Source organism: Anopheles coustani, chromosome 3 (assembly GCF_943734705.1).
Source record: "Anopheles coustani chromosome 3, idAnoCousDA_361_x.2, whole genome shotgun sequence".
Classification (NCBI taxonomy): Eukaryota; Metazoa; Arthropoda; class Insecta; order Diptera; family Culicidae; genus Anopheles; species Anopheles coustani.
In genome coordinates this window covers 82,104,839-82,118,695 of record NC_071288.1, presented here as the reverse complement: position 1 = coordinate 82,118,695, position 13,857 = coordinate 82,104,839, and the positions used below count along the sequence as shown (strand labels likewise).

At 37.5% G+C, this 13,857-nt stretch overlaps 1 protein-coding gene across 1 annotated transcript; it reads right to left on the bottom strand.

Annotated features, from left to right (window-relative positions):
- Nucleotides 1-6,978: 6,978 nt before the first annotated feature.
- LOC131267674 (uncharacterized) lies at nucleotides 6,979-11,413 on the bottom strand. Its single transcript, XM_058270608.1, has 3 exons — nucleotides 10,692-11,413; nucleotides 8,715-8,890; nucleotides 6,979-7,019 (listed from the first exon to the last, which is right to left on the bottom strand). The coding sequence occupies exons 1-3, from the start codon at nucleotides 11,411-11,413 to the stop codon at nucleotides 6,979-6,981; spliced, it is 939 nt and encodes a 312-aa protein (XP_058126591.1).
- Nucleotides 11,414-13,857: the final 2,444 nt, after the last annotated feature.

Genomic DNA, 13,857 nt, shown 5'->3' with positions numbered 1-13,857 from the left:
CTAAGAACGAGACAAGAAGGAGGACACGAAGGGGAAAATCGTACCCTTCAGCTTTGCCTAAGACCGACACTGGTGGACCGACACCGATCGACCGACACGACTCATAGATTTGTCAGTCCCAAGGAACCGACGTGGCGTGAACGGAAACCTAATCGTCAGTCCCCAGGGACTGACATGGCGGTTAACGTGTTAACGTGTTAAATAGTATCAAATGCAATAGATTACCGAAAACTTTAAAACGTCGTGATGATTGATTGGCCATCGAAAAAAGCGCAATTTTTCAGCTCGCGAAATAGTCAAATCATTCGGAGGGAGCCAAATCACTTTTACCGAGCCAATTCCCTCTTCCTGAGCCAATTCCCTATTCCCGAGCCAATTCCCTCTTCCTGAGCCAATTCTCTCTTCCTGAGCCAATTCACTCTTCCTGATCCAATTCAGTCTTCCTGAGCCAATTCACTCTCCCTGAGCCAATTCGTTTCACTGAGTCGAAACATTCTCACTGAGCCAATCCTTTCTCACTGAGCCAATCGTTTCTCACTGAGCCGAATCATTCTCACTGTGTCAATTCTTACTGAGTGATTTAAAGAATTGAATCACTATGCCAACTCACTCACTCTGAATTGAATCACTTTACTGAGTCGTTATTCTCATCACTAGTACCTTTTATACATCAAAGCACAATTAAGATAATTTGAATCATTTACGCATTTTCATATTTTTCATTTAATTTTATCCAAAAGTAAATTCACAAAGTTATTACGGAAACAGCTGCTTAGTTTGCTTACCCTATGATCCGCCTTTGGGTGAGTCATAAAGCCTTGTTGGTTCGGAGAAATGTACGAGCAAACGTACAGAAGGGTGGAGGAGTGGAGAATGGATTTGGAGATGGCACAAAGGAGGGAGCTGTCTCTATAATCAATGGAGAATGAAAAGTATCCCTTCGTTTCGATTGTAACAACCCTGGCCGTTTTCCACATCTTCTTCGCAAAGACTGCGAGATAAGAGATGCGCCAGGTTAGCAACGAGAGAAGCCCCGCATCCACATATGAATAACGGAATATAAAGGAATCATACCAGGTCCAGAGGAACCATATTTCATACATACACACCTAAAATTGCATTCTTCTTCATTTTGAGTTTTGTAAAACAAATGATAAAAAATTACTAAAGTAGTTTACCCAATTTTAGAGTTTGGTCGACGACTAGATCACAAAATTTTTTACGACTAGTCGTAAAAGCGCGCAAAAATGTACTCGAGAGAAAATAGCTAGAAACGTTTGGCAGAGCGAACAAAAATTGTAGTCTTTTATTGGTTTATTTCCAAACTGCGTGATTTTAACCTTACGCGTACTATTTATAAATTCAGTCCGGTGTCGATGGACGACCTAAGAAACAATTGATCTTTACGATCCCAGTAACCAGCCAGGTAATCACTGAAGATCCCTTTTTTGGTGTTTACATTATTGATCATGTCGATCGGTATTTTCTGAACCGAGTTGGCAGGAAGTGTTAGGAACGAAAAGTGTTTCTAACAACATTAAAATATACCTGAATCCATAGCTCATTTTTCAATAACAATGATGGACACATAGTCCGAACCTTATTTGGCATAGCAGTAAGAAAGCACTTGCTAGCAGAAAATTCGCAAAACGTGCCGCACTTTTACATGCCGAACTATTTGTAAATACAAAGACTGGTACGGAATTATTTTCCTATTTAATCTATTCTGCTTTTGCATATTTTTCATTAGTTTCCCATTCACAACATCATCAACGTTTTATCAACACAAAGTAGGAGGCGCATGGATTAGTAAGACCGTTATGTTCAAACCAATTAGTTTTTTTTAAACTGAACCGATCTGACCGGTTGAAGCAGTTTTCTTGCGGAAGGTGAAAACTGGCCGCCGTGCTTTAACTTTCATAAAAGTTGCTTGTGTTGTACACAATTTTCTGTCTTGCTCTAGCGCACGGGCTAGTGCGGAAGGTTCGTTTGGTTACATACTTTGCGGAGTTAACTAAGACTGTTGCATACATCGCGGTGTTAATTTGGCCGCTTACCTTTCTCGAGCAGCGGCTGCGTTTTGCTAAGGCGGCTGCAAAATGACGTCACACATACCATATGTTTACGTTTACCACCGACAGGGATCATGTTATTATGATCAACGCTTAAGTAAGCATTCGAAAAATTTTCTTTTGATTTTAGAATTGCATTCCATCATGAGATTTCTAAATGTCGTCTTAAATTTGATTTTAAAAGCAAAATGATATTATGCTGAAGACAAACCAATATAATTCGATTAAACTCATTTCAATTCTTGCTTCTCATTAAATCATATGTCATTCTATGTTTCAAAAACACGTTTCTTAATTTTGTACGTACGACACGGTTTCATCAACATGCGGTAAACATATTTTCTATAAAAAAAATTCATATTTTCAATGGAACACAGCTTAAAATTTTCTAATGGCGTTTTCATTCAATTAATAGCTTGTTCCGAGGAATAACGTTAGAATTAAACAAAATAGACAAATTTTAACGACTTTCCATGCAAAACCGGAATACGCTAGCAACTTTCTGTTGAAAGCTAAATAAAGAGTAGCATTTCTTTTAAATTCAGAACAAGTATGACAACTGTATGATTTAAGTTGAATCCGCCGTGGACAAAACAGTAAACCAACTACATTTGATTATATGTTTGACCAAATATTATTTAAAGCCAGTCGACGTTCCTTTTGAAGCTTTTTCCAGTATATTTTGAATGTTTTGGGGCCCGTTAAGTCCCATAGAACGCCATATCGTGGCTGAAAACCAGCGAGCACAAAGTCGTTGTTTTTCCTGGCAAGACTTGTGGCGTCTGGAGAAGTGTATAGTGTGCAGTTCATTTCGTAATTAAGCAACTTTATCAGAAAACAATCATTAAGAGTATGATTCAGTGGTTTGGACATACCCGGCCACAGTAAATCATGCGCAAATAGCATCGGAGGAATTAAACGGATCAAAAAAAATTTAAAAACCCAACATTTCTAACCCTCCGCATGCATCTCAACTACAACCAATCGAAAACCCATGAACAGCACCCTAAGGTAGGACCTATTCCAACATTCTAAAGTCCAAACGGAGAAGCATTTGATCGTGAATGCCACACAACAGCTGAAAAAACTCCTACATGAATGATTTTGTCGGCTATGGCTAAAGTTTCAGCCAAGGACCGTAAGGCTTTCTTAGTGGGCGTCGAAATATTTTCTGAAAGTACTAAAAAGATGAAACTTTACAACAAAATTTACTTCATTCAATTAGCTTAGTTAACTTTTTTCTTTTCGTAAATGAAAATTTGTCTATTTTTTTTAATGTTCTTCAATTATAGTATAATATGATCCCAACAGTAAACTGGTGAAGATAAAACATCATCAAACTAAAAGTAAAAAGCTATGTGAAAATTTGTTCAGTTTCTTGCGTATAGGTCAAAAAGCCATGTCAAAATAGATGATGGCTTTTCACGGGTAGCAATTTTTTCAAGTTCAACTGTATTTGATCTGCTGATCAGTCATGGCAAGAATTTGCGAGATCTACATATTGATATTCAATAAATCTTAGGAGTAAATTAGGAGTAATGCAAACACCATGCCACACTTTTCTGATCTATGTTCATCAAAACGTTTTTAATGATCCAACTGAAAACTTTGAGATAGGCGTAAATGAATTATTGATACCATTGTCGAAAACATTTGACGAAAACACAATATTTTACTTGTGTAATATGGCCTATGAGCTTCATATCTGAAACATTCATGGATTGATTGTATTCATTTTTAATTTGCACACTAATAATACACACATGTAACCATTCTAAGGCATGAAAAGGATTGAGAGTTAAAAAAAGAACATCAAAATTTATTTGATTTAAACTTATACCATATTAACACAACTTAAAATAAATAAAATATGTTAGTCAAGCTAGGTTAAAATACGTTTTAACCAACAAGGTCAATTTGAAAATCTATGTCACTGCCATCTAGTGGCGTGCGCAGTGAATGCGCGGCTAATTTAGAAATAACCGATTCAGCAAAGACACAGATTTGCATACAATGCGGCTATTTAATAATGTCGCACACTTCCAGCTCGAATTCTGCTCGAAGTCGCTCAGCGCCGCACTCGTGAGAGGGGGGGGACATCATACTTTGTTTTTACCTTTTTAAGAAAACACAAATAAATATACGTAATGAATTTTTAAAATTAACACTCATACACTTATCATTTAGAAAATAGCCTCAAGTATCATCACTGAAAATTTCAAATCGCTCCGACATCTCGATAAAAAGATATGAGGTCTGAAGTACAGGAAAACGGAATCTCCCATACAAATTTATATGCTACACGGGTTGACCAGTTGAACGAGTAAGGGGTGTCGACCGGAAAATACAAATAACAATCATTTAAATTCCTTTAAAAAACAATTTGGTTTAGCAAAACGATAGAAAATTATTTTTTCTAGTCATTCTGAAAGTTTCATGCCGATACGACAATCCAATCAAAAGTTATTTGAAAATAAAACTCCAAAAACTACCCGGGTAGACGATTGAACGGATGCTCAAAGAGCAGCAAAAATTTTCCTCATACAATGCGGGAACGACCGTTCCCGCGTATAACAGTTTAACTTTGGCGTAGAACAGAAAACGAACATTTTTAAAAAAAATTGACGGTTAAACGTAAACAAACTACGACAACGACCCTTCCCGGGAACGACCGTTCCCCGGAATAGGGCCGAATGTTTTAACATGGGTGTACCAAGTCCAATTGGTTTTATAGAGGTTTCTCAGCAGGCAAAATAGTTTTAATAATTTTGACATCCTTAAAACCTTTTGAGGATAGCTATAAAACCGCTCATTAAGTCTAAAATCTTAGTAGACTTGAAGAGTCTGTAAATACGCTGTTAACTCCTTCTTAAAACCTTCTCTTAAAACCAACCAGTGATTTTTGGTCTAGAAAAGGTTTTAAGGGATGGTTTTGACAACGTTCTGTAGAGTGGGCCCTCTTACACTTAAATCGGGTTTATGAAGGTTTTATCACAGCCTTTAAGATATTTTACTCTTAAAATGAGACTTAATGATGAGCATGAACAACATCGTAAGAACAATGATAAAACTTAAAATGTTACTTGTGTGGGATGACAATCGAAATATTTGTACGTTTTTGTTTTTTTTCGATTTCATACATTGGTCCTGTACAAGTTTCACAATGTTCACAGTGTGCAGATTTTGAGCCTCCAGGTCCAAGCATTTTTCCAAGATGGTTGAGATCAGCATGATTATTCCGTCGGGAACAGTCAGTTTTCTTGACGCTGTCCTGTACAACAGGAAAACAACACTTTGAAAATAGGGAAAAAATGGCAAGCCTCGTCGTTTTGTTTTCGTGCAGAGTCTCGACGCATAAGTGGTGCCGTTTTGTGCCGTTTTGTACCGGCCAGCCACAGTACAATTTAGGAAGAAATTTGAATCCTTTATAGAACGAGATTGTTCAACAAACTATTTCTTAAAGTAAAGTACCGATAATAAAGCCCTTAAGCCACGATTTTAAGTTTACTATCAATGACGTGTATGCTTATACAAAATGAATATAATATTCTTTTAAATGCATATTATATGGAAGCTTCTTGTTTACCAGTTTCTAAAAGTATTCACATCAGTCAAGACCTAAGCCATAACTAACTTATCGAAAATAATGTGAACAGTATAATATCAACGTCCTCGACGGCGTGGGTTGGAATCCCAACCGAGACCGGACCCTCCCCTGTACGAGAGGACTGACTATCCACGTACAACAGGGAAACAAGTCTCGTAAGCCCTTAACGGGTTGGCATGACCAAGAGGTCGTTACGCCAAGAAGAAGATAATATCAACGTAAAATATTTTAATTTTCCGTTCAAGTAATACTTGATAGATGAAAGTCATACGCCCGCGCGGCGCAAAAGCACGACTCATACATTTGTCGATTCAATTCCTAGGGAATGGCGCGACTTGAATGGAAAATTTACTGTCCGTCTTTAATATGGCGGTTAATGTATTAAACTATGTGAAATTTTCGTAGTCAGATTGATACATGCTGGCTGAAAGGAAATGCTAAGCTGATAGCAGCTATACCAACGAATCCTTGTAAACCAGATTATAAATACTTTTGAGTTTGGGTAATGAGTTTTGTTGTACAATACAAAGAATTTAAATATATTCATGTTGGCTTTAACATTAAAATTACAAAAACATTTATGGAATACAATCTCGTCAATAATTTATGACGAAAATTGAAACATTCATTTTAATTTACCCATTAATAATACACATATGTTACCATTCTAAGGCATTAATGGAATGGACTGAGAGTTAAAAAAAGAACATAAAAATCTATTTTACTAAAACTTATACCATATTTACCCAACTTAAAACAAATAAAATATATTAGCCAAGCTATGTTAGAATACGTCATAACCAACACCGTCAATTTGAAAATCCTTGTCACTGCCATCTAGTTGCGTGCGCAGTGAATGCGCGGCTAATTTAGAAATAACCGATTCAGCAAAGACACAGATTTACATACAATGCGGCTATTTAATAATGTCGCTCACTTCCAGCTCGAATTCTGCTCGAAGTCGCTCAGCGCCGCACTCGTGAGAGGGGGGGACATCATACCCAACTACCCATTTGAATGCGATAAACTCGAGTTGAGCGGGATCTAGCCGGCTATCGGCAAATAATAGCCGGCAGCGACAACTCCCCGCGATAGCAGCGTCTTCGCGGGCTATTTCAGTGGTGAGCGCGCGAGCACCCCAGGGCCTTGAGTTACTTTTCCCCGCGGTGTATTTGTTTCTTTCACTCCGACGCTTGGCTGTGACGTCACAGCTGTGACGGGCTAGCCCGTGCGCCGAATAAATACGCTGAACGAAAATTATTTCCTTTTTTACAATTTATTTACCGATTTTTTGGTTGCTTACAGTTGAATTACGCGATCTTCGGCAAACAATGGTAAATCTGAAACGAAAAAAAGAAAACAATTGAATAAATAAATGTTTATCTGTAAAAATCGTCATTGAGTTGATATTATAAATTAACGCCAGCAGAGTTGTTATTGATTATTTACGATATCAACTAAACACAGTTGATACACGAAATCACCTGTAGTATCGGATATTAACGATTTGTTAATTGATCTTTTCATACGATAACACAATTTTAATATTATTCAACATAAATTTCACGGACTTAATTATTTATAATGAAAACTGTTTACCCATGAAATGAAAGCAAGGTGTTAGCAAATTGGTGCTTTAAAATTTATAAAGCTTAACTTAGGGGTATGATCCTTATTACTATGATAGTAAATATAAGAAATAGCTTACCATATGATCTGCCGCTATGATGCCGATCCATCCGCTATGATGATGTTGAGGATCACCAAGTGGTGCTGTTGAAAGTACCAGACATTAGGTCATTCCCAAAATTTCAAACGCGCACCGATGAAGAAATTATCTAGAAATTTTTCGAATATATAAGTTACCAAATAAAGTTTTAACCAATTCAATTTGTCTTATAGCATTTAACTTAAAGAAAAGAATAACATTTCAATAAATACAAATGCAATGCCTTTCCGATACTATCACGGCCCATTGATATTCCAACCATCTCAGATAAATTGTTTGTGGCAAGTCTAATTGGTTTATTAAGTTTATAATATTTGATAAAGTTAATATCAATTAAAATAAAACAATATGCATCTTATTTGGAAAAAAAAAACTTTAGGCTCTAAGTGGTTGGATCATATAATCAAAGGCGTATGTGATGGTTGCAAAGTTATTATGAATTAGAGTGGATTAAGACAGTCATCCGTTTCTTAATCGTAGTTTAAACAAGCGATAAAATTATAGCTTACCCATAGATCTCCTCGTCACGTTCGTTTACTATACTTATCGTATCGTTCGAATCGTATGTGGTTTTTCTACTAGGTCAAACATTCCAGGTACATCGTACATGAGTTGATGTAATACACGGTGGATGATCTAAATTTGAACGAAGAATAGCTTAGTTATGTTCCAAGATGCGAAGCACTATTTATTTAAGATAATATAAAAATATGAAATATAACTAACCTGATTGTTGCACGCAGCACATCAAGTAAAACTTATTCACACACGTTAAAAACATACGTTTTAAGTAAGTGCCACCCTGTTAGCTGCCCGAAGAAATAACGTGTGAACGATGCCCAAGAGACCTAAAATGATTGAAAAAATATATAAGATAAGGTTTAGATTGATTCATCATATGTTTACGGGTTGTAATTGGACACGTAACCCTACAAATATCATGACCAACGTGATCATACCTGTTGATAACCTGATACAAGAAGAACCTAAAATGAAATTGAAATCATAGCAGTGTATAAGTAACATTGACTTAACAAATCAAGATTATCGTTGATAAATAGCATAACATACCTCAACAAATATTTTCACAGCATCGCTTTTGTTGCGCCCAGTATTTCCGCTTTAATGCAGCATCACCTGTAATAATGAAAACGTTATTTGAACCGAGAACTTTTCAAACATATTCATGCATTGTAAGAACACGTGTTGCAATGTTCATCTCGTCACCACTGCAGCACAATTCTCCGATTTAAACCAACAAGTATACGCAGATGAAAGTTAACAGTTTTTTAACTGAATAACTTACCTTGATGATTCACGGCATAAATCCGTCGCATATCATAGAAAATAAACTTGATGAAGCTCGTATCAAATATCGGTTCGCTTAGCCAGGGAGTAGTAGTAAATAATCCCTTTCTTCGTTGCCCACTGGAAAAATCCGGATAGAACTTTTGTCGGAGTGGGGCGGCATGCTGGCGCTGCCTAAAAAAAAGAAAACAACAAATCATCTATAAAACATTTGTATATATATCTTTGCCGGTTCAACGGACAGATGAAGTTTGGTTCGTTTTTGCATGACTCTACTGAAATATCGTGCCAGGCAGATCCTCCACAACACGTTATTGAAAGAATATAGGCGAATGTTAAAAAGTAACAACTTAAATAAACCACACAGTTAACATCAACAAGTAATGGAAGCAACCTGTCAATGCAAGAAAGGTTCCGATAGATAGGATTGATAGGTTATCAATTTGATTAATCAATCAATAAATTGATTAAATTGATAACCTTGGTTGCGATGAAATATTTCACCTTAATCAAACAACTTTAAATAGCGATGGCCGTGGTCGGCATTTTTAAAATTGAAAACCTATCGCGCGTTAACGTCGTGTTTGTCAACATTGTTAAGAAAACTGCCCCGAATTAAGCTTTGTCGCGAATCAGTAAACTGAGGAATTAAACTCAGTTACGTTAGATAAACAACTTAAATGGAAAAGGTACGTGTTTTACCTCTTCTTTGTTTAAAATGAATAATCCAAAAATGAACATTTCTTTTAGAACACTGACTGCTCAAGCTACATTGAAAAGCTGACCCAAGCAGGCTTCAGTGTTGTTGCCGTCGATTTGCCGCAGGAAAAATGTACTTCTAGCCGCTTGCCTCCGGTGTCCAGTTTAGTGGAATTATCGGTAATTGACGAGGTAAAGTGCAGTGAGCCGATACTAGCTTTACCTGAACCTGAGACAACTACTTTAACGGAAAATTCTTGTAATACGACATGCAACTGCGGGCACCGAATTTCGGCCTTAGAAAAAGAAGTGCAATTGTTAAAAAGGAAGTTAGGCGTTGCGGAGAGTAAATTAGAGATGGCAGCGTCCATTATGTGTAGGAGAGAAACAGCAGAAAGTGACAATTTCGAAATTAGCCCGATGAATAGCGAAAACGAAATAATAGAAATGGATAGAAAGTTACACGACGACGCTACATATCGCGAAAGAGTTTTAAATTTTCTGAAAGGTCGAATCATTACTGACGACGTTCCTAACCGTTTACAGGAAACAATCGACCTTATGTTCTCCAAAAAATTGTTTGCGTCTTGTAGTTGGACTGGGGTTAGTAGAAGCGCCACCCCTAAAATTAAGTTTCGTAGTTTTAGCGATATTTTAATTCTTCTAAGAGAGGCTTCAGCGAGTAATGGACGGACGTTGAAGATGAAAATATTTTTTAAATTTATTCAAGATAGGTTACAAAGGGCTTCTAGGAGGGAAAAATTATGTACCGGTGTAAGATTTCCCTCCTGCAAACAGAAATTTAGTGAAGATGATTTTGAGCAGCTCTAAATAAATGAAAACCAAAACTGTAACGATTATTAAATTATAAATCTTTATATTTAATAATATCACTAACCTAGTTCTAAACATAATTGCGCAAATGATTAATTGTAAACAAAGTCATGAATTGTGTAAAGTTCCGTTAACATGTAACCTAGGCCGTTTAAACTATTTTTAATCTATCAAAGTGTGCAATAAAGGAGTGAACAATGCACTATTCTCTTGGTCAAGATTAATAAAAACTAACTTACATTTTATATGGTCCGGAGTATATAAAGATGTTTCTACAGTCAAGTCAGTGATGTATCCACAAGAGACTAATAGAACCGAGGAGAGATGTGGTTTGTCAAAATAAGCATATTTTTTTGTTAATTTTTGTCCAGCTATTTTTATCCCCGCTGGTGTTTTCATGGCAGTAGAATATTTAATTATTTCAAAATTTTTCGTTAAAAACCAGCCGTCTCTATTGCCATTTTTTAGAATAAAATCGTCAAAGTTTACTTCTATACTATTTCCAGATTTTGTCAAGTATGCGCTTCTTGGATCATTTGGTTGATTTCCTGTCCTAATATTAAAATTATCTAATTCCGAAAGTCTATTTGCTACTTGCTGCAAGCCTCTGTAGCCGTTACGGAGCATATTTTTTATATGCTGTAACTCGTTTTCGAAAGGGTATGCCGACAAGGTTCCTAGTGCACCAAATTTGGCCACTTCGTCATAGACGTGTACCAAATTATGCACGTTGCTTGTGACATACCCTTCCGAATACACTTCGTTGAATTGGGACACAAACTGGATCAACATTTGTCCAGCCTGTTCCCACTTCCTCCTATGCACATTAGACGATAATAATGTTATCGCACAATAAAACAGCAAGAAGTGCTCATAAACTACCTTACTTACATTATTTTTTAAAACTACAATACTTCCATAGTGTAAGAAGGAACTATACTCGGACCCTTTCCAATTCTGAATGTCGTTAAGGGTCCGGAATTTCCTATGAATCTCACTGGGAAGCACTATTTTTGTAAGCCTAGTAGATATTTCTTTCGCTTTATCCGACGACCATTTTGCCACGTTTAAAAATACACCCGCTCGCCACCCCTGCAATAATTTTCGCATCACTCCGAGATCGATTAGATGCAATCGATCGGAAACGATGACATCCTCGATCATATCGAAATTATCCAAATCTAGGAGTGGCGAGCGAGTACGGTGGTGGTCGGGATAAGTTTCGTTTCTAAAATCTAAGTCCGTTCTCTTCGAAGCAGTAGTGCTTTCGAAAACGACTGCACCTGTTTGTGCACTTTTGGTGCCCAGCGCAGTGCACTTGAGGCATCCTTGTCGCGCGTTGTGGCTGGCAGCTCCTGCAGTTAAAAAAAAATGTTACAAAAGTTAAAAAAAAATTCTTACTATATTTCAATACCATACCTTTGACCATTGCTCTGGCAGGAGCATCGGCGATGACGCACCGAATTGCTACGGTGACCGTTTGCCCTCTTATGGTAATTCCAGTGGCCAAAATACCATTCATTTCATCCACGAAACAACGAAGGAAGCCCTCCATGCTTTGCGGTTTTTGTTGGCCACTATATATGGCCACTATCATTGGAGCTTCTTTCGGCAATTCGTGGATAGAAATAAGAATAGGCCAGAATGCTTCGCGGCTGCTTCGATGTAACGGAATGCCATCGATCGAAATGTTCAATGATATATTGGAAGGCATTATCACAACGCTGAAAGAAAAAATAAAAACATTTAAAAACAAAGCACTTCTAAGACCATTGATCAAACTCTTACCTTGATCGCTTTTCCAGGCATTTGTGTATACCATTGTACCACATTCGGCCACCTGCAGTAGTTGTGATGGTTGCAGGTATCCTGTTGGTGTGCAACAGAGTACGCGCATCCTTGGGCAAAACTAAATGCGTTTTTTCGCGGATTAACTCCAGCAGGAGGTTCAGCCACACGTGAGGAAGGCTTGATAAAAGAGCCCAATATCTAAGACCTTCCTCGAAAGAAAGGTTTTTAAATATTGATTGTCTCTTTGCAATCAACTCTTCCTCATCCTCGCTGCTACAGTTGCTGCTGGGCTCCACATCACTGTCCATTTGTACATTCCCAGCGGCTTCCACTTCCATTGGTTCTTCGTCATGAACCACTAAAACATTCACTTGTGATTAATTATCACACTTATTTTTACACTTTCCATTCACTTACTTGGCAATTCGACTACAGCAACGGCGTTTTGATCGTCTTGCGATCTAGCTAGCCTAGCATCGGTCATCCGGGATAACCGTCCACTACCGCGCATACGACGAAAAACAAACCGGCTTCGTTGCATGGTTCTAAATATTTTTATAATTAACAAAACACCAAGCAAAAGTTTGTATGATAATACTTACAACGTTTTTAAAAGCGTAACAGAATTTATTTAAAAAAAAAGCGATGTAAAAAAGCGAAAGCGTCTGTTGCTTGGAAAGATCACACTGCAGAATGGCGGTATGAACCATAGCTTTTAGACTTTTAGATTTATTTCGTCAATCTCACACATATCAATTAAAAAATGCATTGAGATAGCAAAAAAAAAGTATGTCCACACCTTAATTATTAATTATGTCCATTACACTTGTGTGTATTTTGTAAACTATTCAACACATGTTTAAATGTAACACATTGGCCGACGCATAATTGACATGACACACCATAAATAAACCGAAAATAATAAATACCTTAATAAAGGTAAACAAATCACAACCGGTTCATTTTAAGATTAAGAAAAACGAACATCGAACAAGTTTAGAAAACCGTTAAAAATTGCGATTACTCACCTGATAAAGATATGGTTTTTCCTGTCCGCATGGCATCATTATTTTCATCTGGAGGAGCTTTTTCACCATCCACCTGGAGCCGCTGATATACTCCGGCTGATAACCTGTATGGAACAGAACAGTACATCATTATATAATAAACCACATTAGTGCTTACTGCTGTACTTAAGACCTACAAATTGCAGCCATTTAAACTTAAACACGCACTTTTTTTAATAAAACCACTTCACAACATAACTTACCTAATTGCTTACATTTCCCTGCCATGGATCCAGCGCCACGATATGGCTGCGCACTTCGATCAGCTCGTCCGGAACTTACCATCCAGCGGTAAATACTTCGAGCACTGGTTCGCAACGTACGTTGAATGGTTGATTGTTGGTTGATAGAGTAAAATGTTACCTTTTAGCAGCTGAAATATGAAAATAATACGTAATTATCGGCGAAAAACTTTAGCGAACTTACCATGCTGCTTTGTTTACATCAATGTGTCAAAATCACTCTGCGTGTAAGATGCGCTGTGCGAACGGGAAAAAACACCCACACGCACATCGTCGCGCTCGTTCGATCGCATAAAAAAGCGCTCCTTTGCTATCGCGGCATCTGCGGCGGGCTATGTTCGAAAGCGGGATCGAAAATTTTGGCTAAGTCCGCGAGCGACGCGTCTCCGCCACTATCGCGGCATCTGCGGACAGCAATCATCGAGAGTGGCATCGCAAAAATCGGCTAAGTCCGAGAGAGCTGGTTTTTTTTGTATGGAGTTTTCTCCGGCCTGCTCAATTTTCAAAT